This window comes from Rana temporaria, chromosome 10 (genome assembly GCF_905171775.1).
Source record: "Rana temporaria chromosome 10, aRanTem1.1, whole genome shotgun sequence".
Classification (NCBI taxonomy): domain Eukaryota; kingdom Metazoa; phylum Chordata; class Amphibia; order Anura; family Ranidae; genus Rana; species Rana temporaria.
In genome coordinates this window covers 111,745,849-111,772,216 of record NC_053498.1, presented here as the reverse complement: position 1 = coordinate 111,772,216, position 26,368 = coordinate 111,745,849, and the positions used below count along the sequence as shown (strand labels likewise).

The 26,368-nt window shown below is 43.9% G+C and overlaps 1 protein-coding gene across 1 annotated transcript in view; it reads right to left on the bottom strand.

Moving 5' to 3' along the window:
- The window catches only part of TTLL10 (tubulin tyrosine ligase like 10), a 114,661-nt gene extending 88,934 nt beyond the window's left edge, over positions 1 to 25,727 (bottom strand). Inside the window, exons 1-2 of the mRNA XM_040325993.1 lie at positions 25,614 to 25,727; positions 3,846 to 4,257 (exon numbers count right to left, since the gene is read on the bottom strand). Of these exons, the coding sequence (XP_040181927.1) occupies positions 3,846 to 4,182 (337 nt within the window). The 5' untranslated portion in view covers positions 4,183 to 4,257; positions 25,614 to 25,727. The remainder of the gene's footprint in view (positions 1 to 3,845; positions 4,258 to 25,613) is intronic.
- Positions 25,728 to 26,368: the final 641 nt, after the last annotated feature.

Sequence of the window (26,368 nt, the reverse complement as noted above, 5' to 3'; positions counted from 1 at the left end):
TAGGCATCATGTATCCCAGTAGTCCTTGCAAATATCCTATTTGCATAGATAAGGGGCGGCAACTTCCACTGACACTCCCGTTGCTATGGAAACCTGACTGAAACCTATTACATCGCTTGTGCAGCACTGAGCATGTGCAAGATCTGCAAGGCTGAAATCCAGGAAGTCATACAGTCTGGCTTCATGATGCCCACACTTAAGATGGCCACGGTCTATTTCTAGATTATAAACTAACTAAATGCTGTAACAACCTAACAAAACGGACCTTAGTTTACAGACTAACTTTACTAGAATACATTAAGCTTGTGTATTACAGGGGTATTTATATTTAAAAAGTGAAATTGTGGGTGGAACTCCCCTTTAATGGGGTGAGGGGCAGGGGGGAAGGTTTTTCTATGCATTTATGTTACAATTAATCACCTACATGGGCTCATTGCGCCTCAGCAGTCAAGACCGTAGCTAGAATTTGTAGTATTTAGACGGCAGACAAGGACACTCTTTTATTATAGAAAATAAAAATGAGAGAATGAAAGAGTAAGAAATAAGAAGGGGAGAAGGGTACATAAGAAAATAGGACCTTCAAATAAAAACCACAAAGTACATCTTCAAATCAGAGCTCCAAAAGGGAAACAAACCGACCATCTCAACAAAAGCTACCAAGTGCTAAATTATTAGATAAAGGTACAGTTTTTAAACAATATTCACATATGTAAAGGATAAGAAAGCTTAAAAAATAGAAACCTAGAAATCTTTTTTTTTCAAATAAGAGAGACAATAAGTAAAATTCATTATTTCCAGGCCTTGCAAAGCTAGTGGTCTCTGAAATGACTCACCTTCCATAATGCGGAAGAGCCAGACTCTTGGCTTTAATCAGTGGAAATAACAAGCTTTCCTTGCTGTAAAGCTGATTATCTGCTTTCTTATTTTGGCTTTCTTCTTTAACACAGCTCTGTATGGTGATGGCTTCATTATAATCTCGCTCTTTTTTTTATGTTTGTTTAATAGGTCCCTCAGCTGCATTTTGACCATACCACTTAATATCTCTCCTGCAAACTGGAAGAGTGCAACACGGGGGTGTCACAGCAGCCAATTCGATTTCAAAAATTATTTTCCTAGCATAATCTTACTGGGGCAGATTCACATACAATTGGACAGGCGCAGCGTTTTAGAGATACGCTACGCCGCCGTATCTTACCTGACGTAAATTCGAATCCAGGAAGAATTTGCCCCGTAAGTTAGGCAGCGTCGTGTTTTTCTGGAGGCGTATTTAAAATTGGGCGGGTTGGGGCGGGTTTCATTTAAATGAAGCGCATCCCCGTGCCGAATGAAATGCGCATGCGTCGTTTCTAAATTTCCCGCCGCGCATTGCGCTAAATGACGTCGCAACAACGTCATTTTTTTAACTTAGACGTGACTTACGTCCATCCCTATTCACGGACGACTTGCGCAAAAAAAAAAAAATTCATTTCGACGCGGGAACGACGGCCATACTTTAACATGGCAAGTCTAGCTATACGCCACAAAATAGCAGCTTTAACTATACGCCGGAAAAAGCCGACTACAGACGACGTATGAGAATGCGACGACCGCGCGTACGTTCGTGGATCGTCGGAAAAAGCTCATTTGCATACCCGACGCGGAAAACGATGCGAACTCCACCCAGCGGACGCCGAAGTATTGCATCTGCGATCCGAAGGCGTACAAAGCCGTACGCCTGTCGGATCTTACCCAGATGCCGTCTTATCTTGGTTTGAGGATTCAAACTAAAGATACGATGCGGGAAATTTTAAAGTACGCCAGCGTATCAGTAGATACGCCGGCGTACTCACTATGTGAATCTGCCCCACTAATTTTACTCACATTTGTAGGCTTAGGCCCCTTTCACAAAATAGTCAACAAGCATATAAGGCCCCTTTCACACCTGCGGACCATATGTCCGCTTTTTCATCCATCCGTTTGCGGATGAAAAAGGGACATACATTGGTCCCTATGAGATCGCGGATGTCAGCGGATAAAAAACCGTTGACACACGATCTCGTCCGCCTCCGCAATGATCTGATTCTGCAGACAGAAGAAAATCCTATTTTTCCTTCCGTCTGCGGATCGGATGAACACGGACATACGGTCCATGTTCATCCGATCCCGCCATAGGGTAGAGCGGAGAAAAGACAGGGCGGTCCCTGCACAGGGTGCAGGGACCACCCTGTGATCCGCCGGGTCAGCGGGGATCAACGGAGCCACCCCCGCTGAGCATACGGAGCATACGGAGGCGGATTGTTACTGATCCGCCCCGTGTGAAAGGGGCCTAACTGTTAAAATAACAAATTTGTATTTACAATTTGTATTAAAACAATAAAACATTGGTATAGCGATACTGTATACGTGTTGTACAGTAAATATTGAAAAAGAGTTTTGCCATCCTTGCTTTGTTAGGAAGTAAGGAAAAATGCTACTAAACAAAAAAAAAATAACAAAAATTCAAAAATCAAATACCGTATTTATCGGTGTATACCGCACACTTTTTTCCCCTTAAAATAAGGGGAAATCGTGGGTGCGCGATATACGCCGATACCCACTTCCCGCGCTCAGTTTGAATGCCTGCGCCGACATATATTGAGTGCAGTACACTCGGCTACATTCGGCCAGGCTCGGCTTCGCACGTGCTCACGCATAAACGTCACAGAGCGTGAGCACGACTGAAGCCGAGCCTGGCCGAATGTAGCCGAGTGTACTGCACTCGGTATATGTCGGTGCAGGCATTCAAACTGAGCGCGGGAAGCGGCAATTCGATGGGGAGACAGCGCGGGAGAAGCCGGGAGGACACCACCGAAGTCGCAGACGGACGCCGGACCCGACGAGGCCGCCGATGGACGCCGCGCAAGACACCAAAACTGTAAGTACTAAAATGGTTTTTTACAGGAATTGCGGGTCCACATTAGGGGTGCGTGCTATACGCCGGAGCGCGCAATACCCCGATTAATACGGTAGCTTAAGTACAGGATAATCATGCAAAAAAAATGTTTGTATGATTATCCTGTAAGCTATTTTATTGTTTAATTTTTGTTATTGCTTTTTTGTTTAGTAGCATCCCTTAAATGTACCTCCTGACAAAGCCAGGATGCCGAAACATAGACGATTATATGAGAAGGGATTACCTACAACGTGTATACAGTATCGCTATACCAATATTTCATTGTTTTAATAATAATTGTAAATAAAAACTTCTTATTTTAAAAGTTTTATGCTTGTTGACTATTTTGCGCCTTAAAAAAATTTCCACCCTAAACATTCTCACTTGTTCTTTTGGCACCTAATGCTACGTACACACGATCGGACATTCCGACATCAAAACCGTGGATTTTGTTCTGGCGGATGTTCACTCAAACTTGTCTTGTATACACACGGTCACACAAATGTTGTTGGAAATTGCGAACGTCAAGAACGCGGTCATGTACAACACTACGACAAGCCCGAGAAAAATGAAGTTCAATGATTCCGAGCATGCGTCGAATTGATTCCGAGCATGCGTAGAATTTTTGTGCGTTAAATTGTGTACACGCGGCTGGAATTTCGGAAAATTTGAGAACCAGCTCTCAAATTTTTGTTGGCGGAAATTCCGACAGCAAATGTCCGATGGAGCCTACACACGGTCGGATTTTCCGTCAACAAGCTCACATCGAACATTTGTTGTTGGAAATTCTGACCGTGTGTACGCAGCATAATAATAGTTGTGCATGATTGTTGGTGCTGAGATGGAAATAGCTGCTTCTTTTATGATGACCATCCTACCCCCCCCCCCCCCCCCAAACATTACTAACATAATAAAGTATATTTAAGATATTCACCTTGGGATATCCTGGGTAAAACCTGCAAATCTGTGCCCGTCTGATGCTTCTTTTTCCTTCTTGCTGTTGGTGTTTTACGGGAAATAGATGCTATCTTCACAAGTCGCATTTGGTTTGATGCTTCATCAGGAACTTTTTCCTGAGCACCGTTTTTTGACCACGGTGTCTCGCTGCCTCTGCTTTGCTGTGTTGTCTCATTTACATGCGTATCCTTTGTCTTCATCTGCTTTTCATGTTGTTTGATTCCCTCTGACCCCAGAGTTTGTTTTGATGCATCACATGATATTTGCGGAGAGTCCTCTTCTCTCGTCTCAGTCGGACTGGCTTTTAACTGCATTTTGTGAAAGGGTTGGGCTGGGTCATCAGAAAGCCCAAGTCAGTTAATTGTGGACAGAAATTTAATGCAGTCTATCTGTCAAAGAGAATAATATTTAATGGATGTTAGCCAAAGGCTGGTCAAAGCATCATCTCAGGTACTTTTGGGTGTATGCAAATAAATGAGATGCAAACAAACAAAACACTTCACAAGCATGCATCAAGGGCTGCTTTAACGTGTTTTGCACAACAAGTGCTTAATCATAAGGATCTCATCATTAAGTATTTTTTTTGCAAATCACATCTGTACTTAGATAATACATTTAGAATAGTTTAGTTTATTTAATTAAACATTCTGGCCCGGCGAGGCGTAACGTATCTCAGATACGTTACGCCGCCGTAAATTAGGGCACAAGTTCCGTATTCAGAAAGAACTTGCGCCCTAAGTTACGGCAGGGTAACGTATGAGGTCCGGCGTAAGCCTGCCTAATTCAAATCTGGATGATGTGGGCGTGTTTTATTAAAATTTCATGTGACCCCGCGTATTTTACGTTTTTTACAAACGGCGCATGCTCGAAATTACGCCGCAAATCGTCATTGCTTTAGACGTGAACGTAACTTACGTACAGCCCTATTCGCGAACGACTTACGCAAACGACGTAAAATTTTCAAAATTTGACGCGGGAACGACGTCCATACTTAACATAGGATACCCCTCATATAGCTGGGGTAACTTTACGCCGGAAAAAGCCTAACGTAAACGACGTAAAAAAAATCCGCTGGGCGAACGTACGTTTCTGAATCGACGTATCTACCTAATTTGCATATTTGATGCGGAAATCTACGGAAGCGCCACCTAGCGGCCAGCGTAAATATGCAGCCTAAGATACGACGGTGTAAGAGCCTTATGCCGGCCGTATCTTAGTAAAATTCGGGCGTATCTTGCTTTCTGAATACAGAAAGAAGATACGCCGGCGCTTCGTAGCACTTACGCGGCATATCAATAGATACGCCGGCGTAAAGGCTATCTGAATCCGGGCCTCTTTCTTTGTATTTGTGTTCTTTTCCTGTTTTGTTTTTATTTGGTCATTATTTGTGCACTATATTAGTCACCTTAATGTTTTTAAATGTACTTTTCTTCCACTGTGTAATTTTTTTGTAGCGCTGGTCTCCCATTGAGTCGGGCGCTATTGTAAATTTAGGGGTGTCTGAGCCAATAGTTGGGCTCAGACTTTGCTAATTTTATGTAAATTAGCCTCTGTTCTAGCTGTGGTTGTGCTCGATTGAGATTTTCCCCTGTTGCCTGTAGGCGGCGTTACCACCATGATGGAACTCGGGCGAACCATGGTGTGTTAGGTGACCCTTCTCGGCAGCAGTCCAGTGGGAGTGGTGCCCTGCTGTGCATGCTGAGAAGGGGTACTTAAGGGGCAGACTCCATTTTTCAGGGTGCTTTACCTCGTGGCCCTCATGGCGTGAGGTGGGTGTGCGTGATTCCAGTCTCGGGACCACGTTGGTCCGAGGCTGTGCTCCTATCAAGTAGGCCCAGCTATGCTGGCTGGGGCCTATGGTTCTACAAGGGATCCCAAGCTGTCCATCCAAGCGGGGGAAGCTTCTTAGCGAAGGACACCAGGGGAGGACCTGCCCTGGAGGAGACCAAGCAAGGCAAACTGATGTCCTGGGATAGGCCTGGTGACCTTGTTAAGGAAAGGGATCCACTATACAATTTGTCTTACAGCCCGCCGGTTTGGCTTAAAGTCTCTTTTGCTGTAAGGAAGGAAGTTCGGCACTGAAATCCTGTGGCAGAGGATTCCTGGCTATCCATTTTTCTGTTTCTCAGATGGTCTGTGGCAGAGACTGTTGCTATACTGTCCGTGTATCATTCCGGCTGCTAGGCCATGTGAGAGGGGTCTATCCGGGTGAGCAATACCCACTCAGGAGTGAGCGGCGAACATTGGAACTTCGAATACTTTGTGTGCATTCTGTACTGGGTACCTGAACCTTTCCCTTCTCTCTATACTCTCTGCTTCCTTCACAAGTTTATGCAGCAAAAAAAAACTTGTAAAGGTTTTACATCTTGTGTGGACATTGCAATTACTAAAGACTTTCTTCTCTAGACAACAAACTCAGAGGTAACGTGCAAAACCCAAAATCTAAACCAGCAGCTCCTTTGGGGGTAGTGCTACATTTTAAATTAATGAAAAATTATGAAATAATGAGGGAAAATTAGGGGCTGTTTTATGGCAAAAGAACAGGTCCATGTTAGGTATAGGGGCTTCCATTACCTTCAGAAGCTCTTTCAGAGCAAACTCACCCTTAAGAAAAAAGCCATATCACCTTACTCTGAGGCCTCGTAGACACGACCGTTTTCCGCGACAAAATCCGTGAAGAAACTTGGCGGCAGAGCTTTTTTGCCGAGGAAAACGGTCGTGTGTATGTTTTTTGTCGAGAAAACTGTCGTGGATCTCGACGAGAAAAAAAGAGAACAAGTTCTCTTTTTTCTCGTCGGGAGTCTCAATTTCCTCGTCGTGTTTCTTGTCGGGCTGGTTTACGACGAGAAACACGTTCGTATGTATGCTTAGAAACCCGCGCATGCTGAGAATAAAGTATGAGATGGGAGCGCACCTTCGGTAAAAGTAGCGGGCCAGATTCTCCAATATTCTGCGGCGGCCTCGCGTAAGCTATTTACACTACGCCGCCGCAACTTACTGGAGCAAGTGCCGTATTCCTCAAGCACTTGCTCCGTAGTTTGCGGAGGCGTAGTGTAAAAGGCCTGGCGTATCCCCGCGTATTTCAAAGGGGGCGGCTTATATTTAAATTAAGCGTGCCCCGTTTCGATTGAACTGCACATGCGCCGGGCTAAAAATAGCCCAGTGCGCATGCTCCAGTTCTCGGCGGAAAACGTCAGTGACGCCGACGTGTGCGTCATTGACGTAAAGTCGTATTCAAGAACAACTTAGGAAAACGACGGGAAAAGACGACGCAGACCCGACGCCATACTTAACATGGCATACGTTGGACTGGCGTAAGGTTACCCCTCATATAGCAGGGGTAACCTTACGCTTACGCAAACGACGTAAGCGACGGTTACGCGACGCAAATTCGTTCGGGAATCGGCGTATCAGGCTCATTTGCATAAACAAATGAGACCTGAACGTAAACGCCACCTAGGGGCCGGCGGCAAATTACATTTAAGATCCGACAGTGTAAGTGACTTACACATGTCGGATCTTCAGCGTATCTATGCGAAAATGATTCTAGGAATCACTCACATAGATACGCGGGTCAAAAAAGAGAGATACGAACGGAGTTTCCTGAGATACTCCGTCGTAACTCTACTCAGAATATGGCCCAGCGTTCGTAATGGAGATAGCACATTCGTCACGCTGTAACAGACTGAAAAGTGCAAATCCTCTCTTACCAAACTTTTATTTAACACGCAGTAACATGAGATTAGTAAAAGCAGCCCCAAGGGTTGTGCCAGTGGAATCGAACTTCCCCTTTATAGTGCTGTCGTACGTGTTGTAAGTCACCGCGTTTGAGAACAACGAGATTTTGTCTTGACAGTGTGTACGCAAAGAAAGCTTGACAAGATTTTCGACAAGCCTGACAAGAAACTCGTCGAGGAAAACGATGTTTCTTTTATGACGTGTTTCTCGGTCGTGTGTACGAGGCCTAACTTTCTGTATTGACTTTTGACTAAAATGGTGCAATTTTGCTGAAATTACTTTATTTTTCATCATCAAGGAGACAGAAACCCATTTTGCTCATCCCGAGTTGTCAGACATCAATAGCTATCTATTAATGTAACTTCAGTGAATCGTCCTCAGGCAAACTTTAGGTTTGTTCTAAAGTTCCAGTGCAGTGTGCCATTATTCAGGCAAAAAAAAATGTTTCTTATGAAATACATTGTCATTAAATTTCTTATCAGATTTTTAAATCTTACTTGAACACAAATGCTTCATATTTAATGCCACACCTGGAACATTTATTGTGTATAGTATTACCAACTCTACCTTCATGCCCTGATTACAGGTGGAATTGTATTCCTTCCTCCTTATATTACAATATCAAATTTAAAGTGTGAATGCAAATTTTCAGAAAAGCTTTAGAATACCCATACTAAAAGTAAGTATAGTGGCTGCTACTGCTGACCTTTGATTCTGATTATATTCGTTTCCTGGTTATCATGCTAATCCAATCATTTCAGTTCTTTAAGTCACTGACCTGAAACCAATATGCAGATTAGGAACTCTAACTTTCCTGACCATCACATTTTCCCTGGGATCAGTGTCTCAGAAAATATTGAAGCCAGCAACAGTCAAGAAGGTTGATGACTATAAAACCCCTTATATTTTAGTAACTATATATACAGCGCTTGACTTGTGCATAATAATATTATACAAAAGTGTCCGTGCATATATAAAGTGTCTATGCAAATATATTCAAAAAAGCTCAATGCTGTGCAAAGTTCCATCAAAGATATTAAGCCATTAGCTTTGTGTGCTTATCATCTGTGAATAACCTCTGAAGATCCTCCACACCAGAGAACTCACCAGATCAACATGCCCACCTGTAATACTGTAGGTCACAGGTGTCAAACACAAGTCAGCGGGCCGATTTCGGCCCACCAGGCCATTTTATGTGGCCCTCGCACCTAGGGTTTGTTTTTTAGCCAGAACCCTGCACATAGTGGGTAGCACACTCCTCAACCCTGCACTCTGTACACATTGTACCCCTGAACTTTGCACTCTGTACATACAGTAGCACACCCCTGAATCAGGGCTATCTTAATAGCATCATGGGCCCCTGAGCAAAGTAATGCTCTGGGGCCCCCACAATGGAGACAGTGCAGATAAACAGAAATCACATGGGTGACCTGGTGATGGATAGACTTTTGGGCATCAATGTGGGGTGAGGTGGGGACTGTGATACTTGTCGGGATGGTGATGTTTGAAACGGTTTTGGGGGAGGGGGGTCTACCTCCTGTCTATGGATACTTTATGAGTATTGGTTATCTTAATCTTTGTTATTATTCTGTCCCCGCAATGTCAAGGGGACCTTGCATACCTTGTACCTCTGCAAACGAAATAAAATTTTGTTGGATCCAAAAAAAAGACAAGTGAAGGACACCCTCCAAGGGTGGGCATATCATTGTCAAAGTCTAAAATCAAGAGAAGACTTCACAAGAGCAAATACAGAGGGTTCACCACAAGGTGCAAACTATTCATGAGCCTGAAGAAGAATAGAAAAGCCAGATTAGATTTTGCCAAAAAAACATCTAAAAAAGCCAGACCAGTTCTGGAAAAGCATTCTTTGGATAGATGAAACTAAGATTAATCTGTACCGAATGACGTGGAGGAAGAAGTGTGGAGAAGGCTTGTAACAGCTCATAATCCAAAGCACACAACATCATCTGTAAAACATGGTGGGGGCAGTGTGATGGCATGGGCATGCATGGCTTCCAGTGGCACTGGGTCATTGGTGTTTATTGATGATGTGACAGAGGACAGAAGCAGCCGGATGAATACTGTCAGCCCAAATTTAGGCAAATGTAGCAAATTTGATTGGACGGCGCTTCACAGTACAGATGGACATTGATCCAAAACACACTGCAAAAGCAACCCAGGAGCCTTTGAAGGAGAAGAAGTGGAACATTCTGCAATGGCCCAAGTCAATCACCTGATCCCAACCCGATTGAGCTTGCATTTCGCTTACTGAAGGCAAAACTAAAGGCAGAAAACCCCACAAACAAAGAACTGAAGACAGCTGCAGTTATAGCGTGGCAAAGCATTAAAAAGGAGGAAATCCAGTCTTCGGTAATCTCCATGGGTTCCAGACTTCAGGCAATCATTGCCGGTAAAGGATTCTCAACAAAATATAAGAAACTTTTTTTTTTTATGATTATATTATTTGTCCAATTACATTTGAGCCCCTGAAAATGGTGGGACGGTGTATAAAAATGGTTACAGTTCCTAAAATTTGTACTTGACTTTAATGTTCAACCCCTTGAATTAAAGCTGAAAGTCTGCACTTCAAATAAATTTGTATGGTTTTGTTTTAATTTTTTTCTGGTGGTATACAGAGGCAAATATATGTAAATTGTGCCTGTGTCCAAATATGTGTGGATCTAACTGTATATCTACGTAGAAGCAGCTTTGTTTACTATGGATAAAAAGTGTTTTATGACTACAGGTCACATTCCCTCTTCTCATCTCTATAACATATGGGTAAGGTGTTCTGTTTTTCCACAGAGGTAACCAAGACAGATGCAAATAAGACTACTTGAGAAAATCTGCAGGGTGCACAAGACAGATGATTTGTGGAGAGACAGGTCACCAATCCTTGGGGCTCATATACTTTGAGGTAATTGTGGTAAGAGACAGGCTATCAATCCTTGTGGCTCATATACCTGGAGATCATTTTTGGTTTGGAAACTGGTCACCAATCATTGCAGGTCATATACCTACAGATCATTTTTCATGAGAGACAGGTCGACACACCCTGGGGATCATATAACTACACATCATTTTTGTGAGAGACAGCTCACCACCCATTTCTGGTCTTATACCTACAGATCATTTGTGGTTAGAGACAAATTACCAATCATTGTAGCTCATATATTTGGAGATGGTTTGCTGAGAGAAACAAGTCGCCAATCCGTATGGCTCATATACCTACAGATCATTTTTGGTGGGAGACAAGTCACTAATCATTGTAGGTCACATATCTACAGAAATGCTTTGGTGGGAGACAGGACATGTGACTGATATAAATACAGATGATTTGGGGGAAATTGTGGTTAGAGATAGGCTATCAATCCTTGGGACTCAAATACCTGGAGACTATTTTTGGTTGGAGATAGGTCTCACCGATCATTGCATGGTAAAATACCTACATATCATTTTTCATGAGAGACAGGTCACCATACCCTGGGGCTTGCATACCTACAGATGATTTGTGGTGAGAGACAGGTCACCAATCCTTGGGACTCATGTACCTACAGATGATTTGTGATGAGAGACAGGTCCACCATGCCTTGGACTCATATACTTACTGTACAGATGATTTGTGGTGAGAGACAGGTCACAAATCCTTGGGACTCATGTACCTACAGATGATTTGTGGTGAGAGACAGGTCACCAATCCTTGGGACTCATGTACCTACAGATGATTTGTGATGAGAGACAGGTCACCAATCCTTGGGGCTCATGTACCTACAGATGATTTGTTGTGAGAGACAGGTCACCAATCCTTGGGACTCGTGTACCTACAGATGATTTGTAATGAGAGACAGGTCACCAATCCTTGGGACTCATGTACCTATAGATGATTTGTGGTGAGAGATAGGTCACCAATCCTTGGGACTCATGTACCTACAGATGATTTGTGATGAGAGACAGTTTACCAATTCTTGAGTCTCATGTACCTACAGATGATTTGTAGTGAGAGACAGGTCACCAATCCTTGGGACTCATGTACCTACAGATGATTTGTGGTGAGAGACAGGTCACCAATCCTTGGGGCTCATGTACCTACAGATGATTTGTGATGAGAGACAGGTCACCAATCCTTGGGACTCATGTACCTACAGATGATTTGTGATGAGAGACAGGTCACCAATTTTTGAGACTCATGTACCTACAGATGATTTGTAATGAGAGACAGGTCACCAATCCTTGGGACTCATGTACCTACAGATGATTTGTGATGAGAGACAGGTCACCAATCCTTGGGGCTCATGTACCTACAGATGATTTGTGGTGAGAGACAGGTCACCAATCCTTGGGACTCGTGTACCTACAGATGATTTGTAATGAGAGACAGGTCACCAATCCTTGGGACTCATGTACCTACAGATGATTTGTGGTGAGAGATAGGTCACCAATCCTTGGGACTCATGTACCTACAGATGATTTGTGATGAGAGACAGTTTACCAATTCTTGAGACTCATGTACCTACAGATGATTTGTGGTGAGAGATAGGTCACCAATTCTTGGGACTCATGTACCTACAGATGATTTGTAGTGAGAGACAGGTCACCAATCCTTGGGACTCATGTACCTACAGATGATTTGTGGTGAGAGACAGGTCACCAATCCTTGGGGCTCATGTACCTACAGATGATTTGTGATGAGAGACAGGTCACCAATCCTTGGGACTCATGTACCTACAGATGATTTGTGATGAGAGACAGGTCACCAATTCTTGAGACTCATGTACCTACAGATGATTTGTGGTGAGAGACAGGTCACCAATTCTTGGGACTAACTACAGATGATTTGTGGTGAGAGACAGGTCACCAATTCTTAGGACTACCTACAGATGATTTGTGGTGAGAGACAGGTCACCAATCCTTGGGACTCATGTACCTACAGATGATTTGTGGTGAGAGACAGATCACCAATCCTTGGTGCTCATGCACTTACAGGTGATTTGTGGTGAGAGACATGTCACGAATCCTTGCGGCCCATATACGTGTGGATGATTTTTCACATGCTGTGCCTGCCAGCAGCGTTGTGCTTTTCTTGGTAGATAGCCTCAGTTAAAGGCTCTCCTGTGCTGTGCTCTCTTTGCAGGTCATTGTACACCCAGAAAAAGGGCAAGTGTGAATACAACAGGAAGGACAATGGGCTGGATGGAATCCAATCTGCTAATACTGGAAACAAGAGAACTGTCATGCCAAGTTACTTATTAAAAACAGGCTGTTGGCATGAATGGAAGCACATAGTAGACGAAAGACAGCTCCTAATTTTCTAATCTACAGGAACATTTTGTCCGTGCCAAGAGAGATTTTGTGCAGACAGGTTGAGCAGCAAAATGTATTTGTGCACTTGTTAGATGAAATTTCATATACTGGTTGGACCATAAGATCTTCGTGTGCATCACAACAGAAGAACCTGAACCTCTATTTTTGGCTGAGCCAATTTACTAATTGGTACTGTGAGATGAGTAAATGCAATATGTTTTAAATTTCCGAAGTCAGTAATGATTATTAACCAAAAACAATCCCACAATAGCCAAAACTGAAAGTTAAGTAATGAAGAGATTAGAACTCCTGTCAAGTTTTGTTAGCAGAGGTGAGTATTTGCATTTTTTATTTCTGCTTAAAGAAGCGGTAGGTTGGTAGTGACCGCCCCTTGCATCATTTCGGGTGCTGAATGCAAACCCCATTGAAGTCAATGGGAGCCGAATGTCAAAAAAAAGGTAATGGACATTTTCTAGGCAAGGGATTGTCAAACAAATATGACAGGGGGCTTTGAACTGCTCTGGGGAACATGAACCAAAGCAAAAAAATGGTGAAGAAATAAAGAAGCAATGGGAACATAACAGGTAGCCATGCCTGGACTTGTTGTCCCAACATGATAGTTCTGTGAGTTCCTCGCTGCCTTATTTTCCTTGAAGGGCTCCTGTGCCAGCACCTGGCTACACACTCCCCCTACTAAATCTATTTGGTCCCAAAAGATAGAAAAAACGACTATGATTATTTATCACATAGAGTCAACAGAATAATGAAACAGCTACCAACAAGAAAAAGGTCACACATTTTTAGTTCGATGTGGAGGCAAGCTGGCCTATCATCACTCGAAAACACAACATTTCTTTGGAACTCTCCATGTGTATTATATGTCAACCCTCTTGGAGGCTGTATAGCCGCCTTGTTGAATGTTTTAGGGGAATTTGGACTATTTTCATTCTCTCCCTCTTCCTCTGCATCTGAGGACAATGCATCTATAGGGCTGTCTGCTAGCTGACTTGCTAATGGGAATTCTGAGCATTTAGAATCTGCAAGGCAGTCTATTAATTGGGTGGCAGGTGATGTTTCGGGCATATTGGAGGCATAGGTTACTGAATCTACGTTTGGAAGGAGAAGTAACTGTCATTTCTGCTGGTGGTTGCCATAACCAGTCCAGCTGGGCTTCTTCATCCTCACTGCCCTCATTTTCAGAGTCTGATGTGGCCTTCCTTAAGTTGTGCTGCAAATGCATTTCTCTACGTGTCACCAGAGGGGAGTCATTGGCTTGTGGCTCTGTTATCGTTTCTGTGTCTGTGATTCTCAAAAGATAAATTTGATTTCAAACCTTCAATGGCCTGGTTTTTCCATACAGGTGGATTTAATAAGCAAGTAAGCTGAGCAGCTTCTTACATACTACAAAGTGTTGTGACTTCCAAGATCAGCGAGTTTATGCTTGCCAGTCAGGCCCAGATTTCTCAGTAACACTCTGTCCCCTGGCAGCAAGTCCTGAATCTTTACCCTAAGAATATTGTGCTTTTTATTACACTGCTCACAGGTGTCTTTTTCATTAGTGGCCAAATTGTTCCTCAACAACTCCAGGTATATCCTGTGGGCTGCTATTGGTATCCGTGCTGCCTTCCCGAATGTTAACAGATACGGGGAGAACCCTGTGGCATCGTTTTGGTTCAGTTGAAGCATTCAGGCTGAGGATTTCCATTGGGATGATAAGGAGTCGTTCTTGACTTTTGGATGCCCAGCATACCTAACAGTCTCTTAAAGAGCTTACTTTCAACGTCTCTCACTTGATCTGAATGGATTTGTTGGGGTAGACCATAATGGATGAAGAATTTCTCTACTAGAACTTTAGCTACAGTTGAGGTCTGTTGGTCTTTAGTTGAAAACACCAGAGTATATCAAGCAAAGTGGTCAGTCACTTCCAATACAATATCCTGCCCACTTGATCCAGGTTCCAAGCACAGAAAGTCAATGCACACCAATTCCATGGGCCCTGGCTTTGCAGGTGCCCCATTGGAGTGTCCCAGAGAAGAGTCTTGGTTTCCGATAGCCAGCTCCAGAGGGCAAGGTGTTCACATTTGATCATGAAGCCTTCCAGGGCTGTGATGAATACTGTGCTCACAGTAACAGAAGCAGGGGTGAGGGGACCCGCTGGGCAGAGTGCTTGCACTCACCTCCCTATTGCTTCTAACTAAAGGCCTCATCTGTATTACTCAAACTTCTGTTTCATCGTTCAAGTTTAGACTGGGACCCCTGAAGTTTGTTGGGATCCCCTTTTACCACTCCAATAGAACCAGAGTATGTGTTCCATCTTGGCAAGTCTTGAGATCTACAAAGGACACTCTCTGCCTGGGAGTGAGATTGACTAATTTGCTCTTCTGACCAGGTAGTGCTGGGAATCTCTATCGTTTGCATCCTTTGTTCAGTCTATTGGCTTTTTTCTGCTTGTGTCAACTAAGAATCATAGGGATCCAAGAAAGCCCCCACATGTAGTTGATGTGGAAATTGCACCCTTAAGGAGCCGCTAGTTTAATGGGCCCTCTGAAACAAATTTCTTTCTTAGGTTAGTTGGGATGAAGTTTCATTTCCTACTGTGCAGCATGTGTAATCGGTTGACAACCCTCTCACCAATCCTGCTCTTCAGCAGTGGATGCCGATGGCAGAGGGGTCCTCCATGGATCGCTGTCTTGAGCTCTGGTGAACCTGCTCTATACTGCTGGAGATGCAGAAGAAGACAGGCAAACAACCTCTATACTGCTGGGGATGCTGCTGTTTAGGCCATACTAGAAGGCAAGTGCCCGAGGGCTCAGCACTCTAGCCTGGATGTCTGTTTCCTTCCTCATGTCCCGAACCTCCCTGAGCAACTCACTCAATCCACCTCCGCTCCTTTTCCTAGGCTACATGCCCCTTTGGGAATTATAGTTTTCTCGCCGTTGTAATGCAGTGGCACCTGTACATAATGAAACTACACCACCCAAAGTCCTTTTTTAAACAGCATCTTCTATTCCCAGTCTGAAGCTGACCAATCAGATGAAGACATAAGGAGACAATGGGGACGTAATGGGTGGGTATGCTGTCCCACCATGAGGCCTCGTACACATGACCAGACATGTCCGATAAAAACGGTCCGTGGACCGTTTTCAATCGGACATGTCTGCTGGGTGATTTTAGTCTGATGTGTGTACACACCATCAGACCAAATTCCCCGCGGACAGAATACGCGGTGACGTGGCGGCGACGATGACGCGGCGACGCGCGCGAACCCGGAAGTTCAATGCTTCCACGCATGCGTCAAATCACTTTGACGCATGCACGGGATTTTGGGCCAGCGGACATGTCCGATGAGTTGTACTGACCATCGGACATGTCTGACGGACAGGCTTCCAGCGGACAAGTTTCTTAGCATGCTAAGAAACTTTTGTCCGCTGGAAACCTGTCCGCTAGGCCGGAAAACTGTCCGGTAGGCCCTACACACGGTCGGACATGTCCGTGGAAACTGGTCCGACGGACCAGTTTCAGTGGACATGTTCGGTCGTGTGTACAAGGCCTTAGAGTTCTGCAGAGTTACTCGTTGCCCAATGTTCCTTAAATAGCATCTGTACCAGCACCTGGTAACATATACATTGTTCATATTACCATTCTGCACAAAAATAATTGGTTCCAAAAAGAAAAAAGGCAGTCCTTTCTACCAAAAGCTACAATAAAGCAGCAGCATCATATAGCAGACAAAAGCTAAGAGAAGTGTCATATGATCACAGGATAGGAGTCAATGACCTAGCTCCTTATATCACATCCACACCTTAGGCCTTGTTTGCAGACTGAGACATACCATCGTGCTATTTTCTCACACAAATCAAGTTTCTTCTTCAGAATCTAAGAATAGAAACCCTAAGAAAAAAGATAAATGCCTCGGGGCAACCCTTTGATTCACGCTAAATTCATTTTTGATAGGAAAATAAATGTCTTTATTTCATTTTGTGTTGGTGAACCCCTTGTGTGACCTGTGAACTCCAAAGTATCACTTGTTTTCATTCTACAGCTTTCTAACTTTCTAGACTATCTACAGGAGGTTGGTAACAGGCTTATTACAACATGATGAAAAATATATTTTTTCTCCTGGCCATTACAGAAACTGAGAAATGATAGAATAAATAGGGACAGCAACTGAACAATCACATTTATTTAATTATACAATTAAAAAATAAGAAAGGCAAAAAATTCATTATCTTTTCTTAAAAATGATATTGTGTGTACAACAAATTGAAATAATTTAGCAAAATAAAAGTAGTTTGGCTTTAACTGACAATTGCGCGTTCGTACGACGTTGCTCCCAAACAAAATTGGCATCCTTTTTTTCCCACAAATAGAGCTTTATTTTGGTGGTATTTGATCACCTATACAGTTTTTTGTTTTTTTTTCGCTAGAAACAAAGAACGACCGACAATTTTGAAAAAAGATTGGTTTGTGCAAAAGTTACAGCGTCTACAAACTATGGGACATTTTTGTTTATTTTTTTTATTTTATTTTTTACTAGTAATAGTGGTGATTAGCGATACCAATATTGTGGCGGACAAATCGGACACCTAACTGACACTTTTGACACTTTTTTGGGGACCAGTGACACTAATACAGTGATCAGTGCCAGTGGCGGCTGGTGCTCAAAATTTTTGGGGGAGCGCAAACAAACTGAAAAAAAAAAAACACATCAATTGCAGCAATTGTGCCCATCAAGCCCAGCCACTGTGCCCATCAAGCGCAGCCACTGTGCCCATAAATTTCTGCCATTTGTGCCATCAATTGTTGCCAGTGTGCCCATCAATTGCCACCAGTGTGCCCCATTAATTGCTGCCAGTGTGTGCCCATCAATTGCTGCCAGTGTGCCCCATCAATTGCTGCCAGTGTGCCCATCAATTGCCGCCACTTGTGCCATCAATTGTTGCCAGTGTGCTCATCAATTGCCACCAGTGTGCTTCATTAATTGCTGCCAGTGTGCCCCATCAATTGCCGCAAGTGTGCCCCATCAATTGCTGCCAGTTTGCCCCATCAATTGCTGCCAGTGTGCCCTATCAAATGCTGGCAGGCGTTCCAATACTTTTGGCAACATGTGTATTTCTTTGACAATTTAAAATCGTTTATTGATCTTATTTATTTATTTTTACTGTATTCCAAAGGCTGTTTTTTTTTTAACATGGGACCAGCAGCAGAGGACTAAAAGCTCCTCCTGCTTATGTTTCCTGCAGACAGTCATGTGACAGCTGTACATCGATTAGGAAAAAGGTTCTTAGATTTTTTTCCGTTTTTTTTATTAAAACAAAATTACAGTGCCATCATCCACATATAGAAATAGAAAGGACAATGTAAATGAATGTGTGTGTTTAATATCTATCACTTAAAATTCTGCATTATTACAGATAACGTTTCTCATGTGTTTAGAGCCATAGAATTGTATTCTTTTTAGCGTCTGGCTCTCCACACTCTGAATATTCAAAGTACAGTTCACCTGTGGCTGCACTTCCCAGCACACACTAAAATGCTTTCCATTTGGGACCTACAAGATTACAGTGTGTACAGTATCTGGATGCCCCTGTAGACATCAATAATATCCCAGCTTTAAGCTTTGACTCATATTTCACTAACATTGTGAAACCACACCCTGTGTTCAGTTCAAACATCCAATCATGCGTGTAAATTTCACATAAAATAGACCTTTGTGAGATGAGTGTGCATGTACATCGTTATATTTGTAGTGCCTGGTTACTTTCCAGTACCGGTGCTATGTTAAATTTAGAGGGGGTCAGAAAGTTAGTCCACTCTGACCATGTTGATTTGTTCAAATTTGGGTCTCTGTCTCAGCTTTGGCTGTGTTGTGGGTCCATTCTGCTGTTTCTGTGGTGCTGATCTCACCCCGGGTCGGCAGATGGCAGCAGTGGAGTCAAGGGTTGTGTGCTCTTGCCCAGCAGCCTATCAGGAGGGTTTGGCCTCGCTGTGCATGCTGGGAGAGAGTATTTATGAGGCAGACACCATCTTCCTGGGTCTCTCCTCGTGTGGCGCTCACCTTTAGGGTAGCCACTTTGCGCCGCCCTGGCGAATTGGCCTTACGTGCCAGGGTTGCGGGTACAACGCAAGGATCCTAGCTTCGGGACCACGTTGGCCCGGAGCAATTGATCTGCTGCTTGGGGACTCAGTAATCGACTGGGTCCCACCTAAGAAGGTCCTGGGTCGTCCGTCCAGTTGGAGGAGGCCGTACAGTGGAGAGTCTGCCCGAGGCGTACCAAGAGAGGCTGGTGTTCTGATAGGGGCCTGACTATCCATTGGGGACCAGAGGAACCGGACACTGAAAGGCTGGATGTTGGCCGCCTGTCAGTCGGTACCCTAATTCAAAACTACCTGAAGGAGATCCAGGTGCCAAGTCTGCTAAGGAGGATTATCTCCGCTGTTCATTTACTAGGAGGGTCTATGGCAGAGACTTTTTCCTAACATTCGAGTGACATTCTGGCTGCCAGGCTGGTGAGAGAGGCCTGTCCAGGTGCACTATACCCACTCAGGCTGGAGTGGTGAAAGAGACATTACACGTGGGAGCAGGACTGTTTCCCTATTTCTGAATCTGCTATCTTCATTTCTTCTGAACCTCTATTCTTCACCAAGTTTTATTGTTTTTACCCGGCTGGGTAATAAAGAGCACAGAAAAAGACACCTGTCGTGGACATTCCGTTACTACAACTTTCACCAAACACCCCTAGACATCAGAGAAACACGAGGTAACATGCCGCCCAAAACAAACCAGCAGCTCCTTCGGGGGTAGTGCTACATATTGTTGCATGTGTTCTGTCATTCTAAAATGTATGTGTCATGGTTACCAGTTATAAAGATAGAGCCTATTGTCATTATATCACTGTAGTGTAGTGTGTTTTAAAAATACAACATATCTGGCTTCTTTCTGTGTTTTATTGCATTGAAAGACCCATAGAAGTCAATGCATGCATTGCATTGTTGAGTTGGCAACAGATATTACCCATACCTCCCACACGTCCCGGATTCTGCGGGTGCGTCCCGCGATTTGAAATAAGTCCCGGGGTCCCGCAGATCAGGGCTAAAGTCCCGGAGCCCAGTGCCAGAACAAGTGAGTTCCTACACTGGGCTCCACTCAGTGGGAGCATCCTCACTTCTTAGGCAGAATTGTGAGTGAGCCCACTCCCTTGAATGAGAAGCAACCCACACATCAATGGTTTCAGGATGCTTTACTGTTGGCATGACACAGGACTGATGGTAGCGCTTACCTTTTCTTCTCTGGACAAGGTTTTTTCCGGATGCCCCAAATAATCGGAAAGGGGATTCATCAGAGAAAATTACTTTACCCCAATCCTCAGCAGTCCAATTCCTGTACCTTTTGCAGAATATCAGTCTGTCCCTTATGTTTTTACTGGAGAAACGTGACTTCTTTGCTGCCCTTCTTGACACCAGGTCATCCTCCAAAGGTCTTCTCCTCACTGTGCATGCAGATGCGCTCACACCTGCCTGCCGCCATTCCTGAGCAAACTCTGCACTGGTGGTGCCCCGATCCCGCAGCTAAATCAGCTGTAGGAGACGGTCCTGGCACTTGCTGGACTTTCTTGTGCACCCTGAAGCCTTCTTCACAAATGCAGTAGAAATGTTTTCTTATGGGACCAAGTTAATTTTCATGGCAAAGAGGGACATTGCAATTAATTGCAATTCATCTGACCACTCTTCATAACATTCTGGAGTATATGCAAATTGTCATAAAAAATAATGAGGCAGACAACTTTGTGAAAATTAATATTTGTGTAATTTTCAAAATGTTTGGCCACGGCTGTACTGCGCTAATGGGTTGATTGAGCTTCTAGCAGGACAACTGACATAAATTGTGCAAGATCCTTAAAAAAAGAAACAAGTTTTATTCATGTTCCCAACCTTCTCTCTCTTTTGGCCCTTATGTTGCAGCCCCTGTGTGATTCCCAACTCATTGCATTGTACTGAACTGTATTATTTCTTGTCTTCCAAATAAAACTTTTTTTTAAAACAAAAACAAAAAAGAAACAAGTGCTGCACTAAAAAATGAAATAAACACTTTGTTGCGGTTTGTTTCATTTTTTAGTGCAGCACGTGTTTATTTATTGATTTATAGATACACTTTAGTCAAGGAGAGACCAGCCTGTCATCCTTATGTATGTGACACATGAGTGTATAGAAGTGGCACATCCCCCACCTCTGGTGCACCCATTTCCGATCATGCGTAACAATAGATTTCTATCAATTTCTTGTGTTTCAGAATATCTTTTTCGACAAGTGAAAAACAAAATCTAGCAAGCTGATATTTCCTATAGTTTCTGCCTCTGGACTGTTATCAGTTAGCATTGTTCCGTTCTTTCTCTGAGGACTACAAAACATACAACCCCCCCCCCCCCCGTTATGGAGAAGAAAGGAATATGTAGTCCTAACACACTCCCTGTCTTATGGTGACAACCCTGCTCAGTATGGTTGTCACCCTAGAACAGGAATGGAGTGAATGGCAGAATTACCTGGTTAAACTAAAGGAAACAGTGTGAAAAAAATGATTGCAGTGACCACATTTAAGGGTGACTCCACCTTTTGAACCATGTTAAAGGTTACATCTGTATTTAAAGGGGAGTTCCACCCACAATTTCACTTTTTAAATATAAATACCCCTGTAATACACAAGCTTAATGTATTCTAGTAAAGTTAGTCTGTAAACTAAGGTCCGTTTTGTTAGGTTGTTACAGCATTTAAATAGTTTATAATCTAGAAATAGACCGTGGCCATCTTAAGTGTGGGCATCATGAAGCCAGACTGTATGACTTCCTGGATTTCAGCTTTGCATATCTCGCACATGCTCAGTGCACAAGCAATGTAATAGGTTTCAGTCAGGTTTGCAAGGACTACTGGGAAACATGATGCCTATCCCAGAAACCCTTGCAAATAGCCTAGGCAAATAAGGAGGAGGAAGTAATGAAGGACTACAAAATAAAGGTATTTACAAGCAACAAATTAAATAAAAATTGTCCATTCTGAACACTAAGGCCGAGTACTCACGAGCAGACATGTCCGATGAAACCGGTCCGCGGACCGTTTTCATCGGACATGTCTGCCCGGGGACTTCTGTTCGATGGCTGTACACACCATCGAACAGAGGTCCGCGCGTAAACAATACGTGGGGCGTGTCTGCGGTGTCGCCGCGTCGATGACGCGGTGTCACCGCGACAATGACGCGGCGACGTGGACGGCCTGCCTTTAAAATGCTTCCACACATGCGTCGAAGTCATTCGACGCATGCGAGGGATGGCGGGCGGCCGGACATGTACGGTAGGTCTGTACAGACGACCGTACATGTCGGGGGGACAGGTTTCCAGCAGACTGTTTTAAAGCAAGTCCAGGAAACAGTTGTCCGCTGGAAACCTGTCCGATCCGCCCGAAAATGGTCCGCTCGGGCCTACACACGGCCAAACATGTCTGCTGAAACTGGTCTGCGGACCAGTTTCAGCAGACATGTTTGGTCATGAGTACGGGGCCTATGAGATAAGAGCATGCAGCACAGACAAACATAAAAAAATGGGTGGAACTCCACTTTAAGAAGTAATATGGTCCAAATTGGGACCCCCAAACCACCCCTTCTGTGACAGCATGTGGGGGTTTTTTTCTCCGCTGCAGACACTGTCACATGTGACATCTGCAAAAGTTTTAGTGGCTCTGTGAATGAATGAATTATGGGCCCCGTCTGCCACCCACCGTAAACCCAAAACTCATACTCTATTGACACTTCCTCCATCTCTCTAACTGAAACCCGTACCTCGGTAAAGACAGAGAGCTGCAGGAAGGGTTTGCAGGAGCCTGGCATTTCACCGACCATGGCTTTGCAATGCTTTGAAGGCTAATTTGCAAAAATAAACAAATACATGCATATATTTTTTCCCTGCAAATATTTGTGCAATTATAGATATATATAATTTTTTTTTTTTTTTTAAGGTGGAGTTACCCTTTAAAGCGGTTCTCCACCCTAAAGTGGAGTCCCGCTGATCGGAACCCTCCCCCCCTCCGGTGTCACATTTGACACCTTTCAGGGGGGAGGGGGGTGCAGATACCTGTCTAAAGACAGGTATTTGCACCCACTTCCGGCCATACGCTACGGGCAAAAGACGGGTTTTTCTGACTTCCCGTCTGTCGCCCGATGTGTGCTGTGAACACTTGGCTCCCAGCACACAGCGTGTGAGCCAATCGGCGGGCGCAGCGCGACTCGCGCATGCGCCGTAGGGAACCGGGCAGTGAAGCCGCAGCGCTTCACTTCCTGGTTCCCTCAGCGTGGATGGCGGGGGGAGCAGCAGAGAGACGAGCGATCGCTCGTGCTCTGCTGCGATCAGCGCTGGACTCCAGGACAGGTAAGTGTCCTAATATTAAAAGTCAGCAGCTGCAGTATTTGTAGCTGCTGGCTTTTAATATTTTTTCCCATGGCACATCCGCTTTAAGTACACCACTAAACTGCAATACTATAATTTTTTGTTCTTATGCAGCGTACACACGATCGTTTTTCGGCATGAAAAAAAAAACTTAATTTTTCAGCATGTCCAAAAAACTTTGTTTTTCCAACTTCATCATTAAAAACAATGGGCCAGATCCACAAAAACGGGCGTATATTTAGGCGGGCGTAGCGCATCTCATATGCGCTACGCCGCCGTAAATCTGAGTGGCTCCTAGGGTATCCTCAAAGAACTTGCTCCCATATGCGGGCTGGCGTAACGTAAATCTGCCGGCGTAAGCCCGCGTAATTCAAAGTAGGCTTGGAGTGGGCGTGTTGTATGGTAATCTGGTATGACCCCAGGTAATTGACGCTTTTTACGAACGGCGCAGGCCCGGTCCGTGGACGTATCCCAGTGCGCATGCGTGAAATCACGTTGCAAATAGTCAATGCTTTCGACGTGAACGTAACTTACGCAAAGCCCTATTCGCGAACGATTTACGCAAACAACAGAAAATTAGACGCTGTCCCGACGTACATACCTAACATTGCGTACACCTCATAGAGGCAGGGGTAAAGTTACGCCGAAAAAAGCCTTACGTAAACGACGTAAAAAAAATGCACCGGGCGGACGTACATTTCAGAATCGGCGTATCTAGCTAATTTGCATGAGAAAAAAAGAACAATATCTAGCAAGTGGACATTGATGGTCAGACTTTCAGGCCAAGGAAGTATTTTTTAAAAAATTATATTTAATAGCATATAAATACATAAACAATATTACAAAATGATTTAATAAAAACTGACCACTGTATATTCCTCAGAAGTCTAATTTGCATACTCTACGCGGAAATCAACGGAAGCGCCACCTAGCGGCCAGCGTAAATATGCACCTAAGATCCGACGGCGTACTAAGACGTATGTCAGTCGGATCTAGCACACATTCAGGCGTATCTTGTTTTATGGATACAAAACAAAGATACGACGGCGCATCCTAGAACTTACGCGACGTATCAATAGATACGCCGCCGTAAGTTCTTTGAGGATCTGGCCCGATGTTGCCCACACACCATCGTTTTTGAAAAATTATGAACAAAGCGCGGTGACGTACAATACGTACGACGGCACTCTAAAGGGGAAGTTCTATTCGCCTTTGGGTTGCTTTTAGCTGATTCCGTGTTAGTAAAAGACGATTCGCGCTTTTCTGTCTGTTACAGCGTGATGAATGTGCTTACTCCATTATGAACGGTATTTTTACCAGAACGAGCGCTCCCGTCTCATAACTTGCTTTTGGGCAGGTTTAAAACGCAGGTTTAAAACGTTGTTAAAATCATTTTTAACAACACGAAAAACGTCATTTTAAAAAAACGACGTGAAAAAATGCAGCATGTTTGATTTTTTTTTTTTTTCGTTTTTCAGAAGCCGAAAAACGATGTGAAGCCCGCACACGATCATTTTAAGCCTAGGTTCACACTGCTGCGAATTCAAAATCGCGGTAAAATGCGCGATTTTACCGCGATTTCGCGGCCGCGATTTTGCCGCGATTTGCCGCGATTTCGGCCGCAATTTAATGTAACTCGCAGCCCGAAATCGCAAAAAGTAGTACAGGAACTACTTTTTGAAATCGCAGATGCGGCGTCGCACTGATTAGGACAGTGCCATTGCCGACAATTGCCGCCGATTTGAGATGCGATTTGACATGTCAAATCGCATCTCAAATCGTTCCAAATCGTACCCAGTGTGAACCAGGGCTTAATGACGTTTTAAAAAACGTCGTTTTTTTTCATGACGAAAAACGATTGTGTGTACGCGGCATTAGGTTTAGATACACTTAGAGCATCCCATGCATTTGTAAAGTGAGTGAACACGTGTTGGGTGCTGCCTTCATTCACAAGAAGGATTGTCTGTGATTAACGCAAGCTCCTGGAACCACAAATACCATCCGTTTATAGATAAAAGCACTTACACTCACTAATAGGTAAAGATAAAAGCACAACTGTAGCCATTTCCTCCTTGCCTTTTATGTAGAGAGGCTTGACTATCACTTGAATTGTGCAATACATAATGACAGTATGTATTATAAAGGGAGCTGAGAAATGAGCAGCTCCAGCTCAGCCCCTCTCTTACTGCCATTGTGGCCTTTCCTAGATGATATTTTTGCTGATTATCCCCCCCCCCTTCTTTTTTTCTTGGCACTGTGTCCCCACAATCACTAACCTGGCGTCACCTGTGTGCCAGTGAAAGGTCCAGTCATTGCAGGAAGTCATTTTTTGTCACAGAAGCTGCTTTTGGTTGCCAGGACACCGAAGGGAGTTCCACAACTCTGGTTTACTGAGGTGGAGCAGCGGCTGTATCCCTCCCCTCCCCCCCCCCCTCCTCTCTTATAGCCTGTCCCATAGCAACTGCTGGCTACAGATCGTATTGTATAGGTCCGCTTCTTCACCATATGACATGGTTCCTTTGTATCGTAGAATACGACTAATCTAGAAGATTTTCAAAGATACGTTCGTGCAAAAATTTACATGAACATTCTCATCAGTAATTAAATAACTAAAACTGCGCTTAGACAAAATGTAATTCACATTGAAATAGTGATATAGTGAAAGGCAAATCCACTTGGAAGTGCAGTCGCTGTAGATCCGAGGGGGACATGCAAGGAAAATAAAAAAAAATGTTTTTAGCTTGTGCATGATTGGATGATAAAATCAGCTTCCCCTCATTTCAGATCTACCCCTCAGATTTACAGCGACTGCACTTCCAAGTGCACTTTCAGTGCAATTTCAAGTGCACTTGTAGTGCAAAGTGGATTTGCCTTTCGTAAATAACCCCCGTAGTGTAAAAAAATCTTAGTAAACTTTATTATACATTTAAGGATGCACTTACATCAAAGGCCCCATACACACGAGAGGATTTATCCGCGAATACGGTCCAGCGGACCGTTTCCGCGGATAAATCCTCTCGAGGATTTGTGC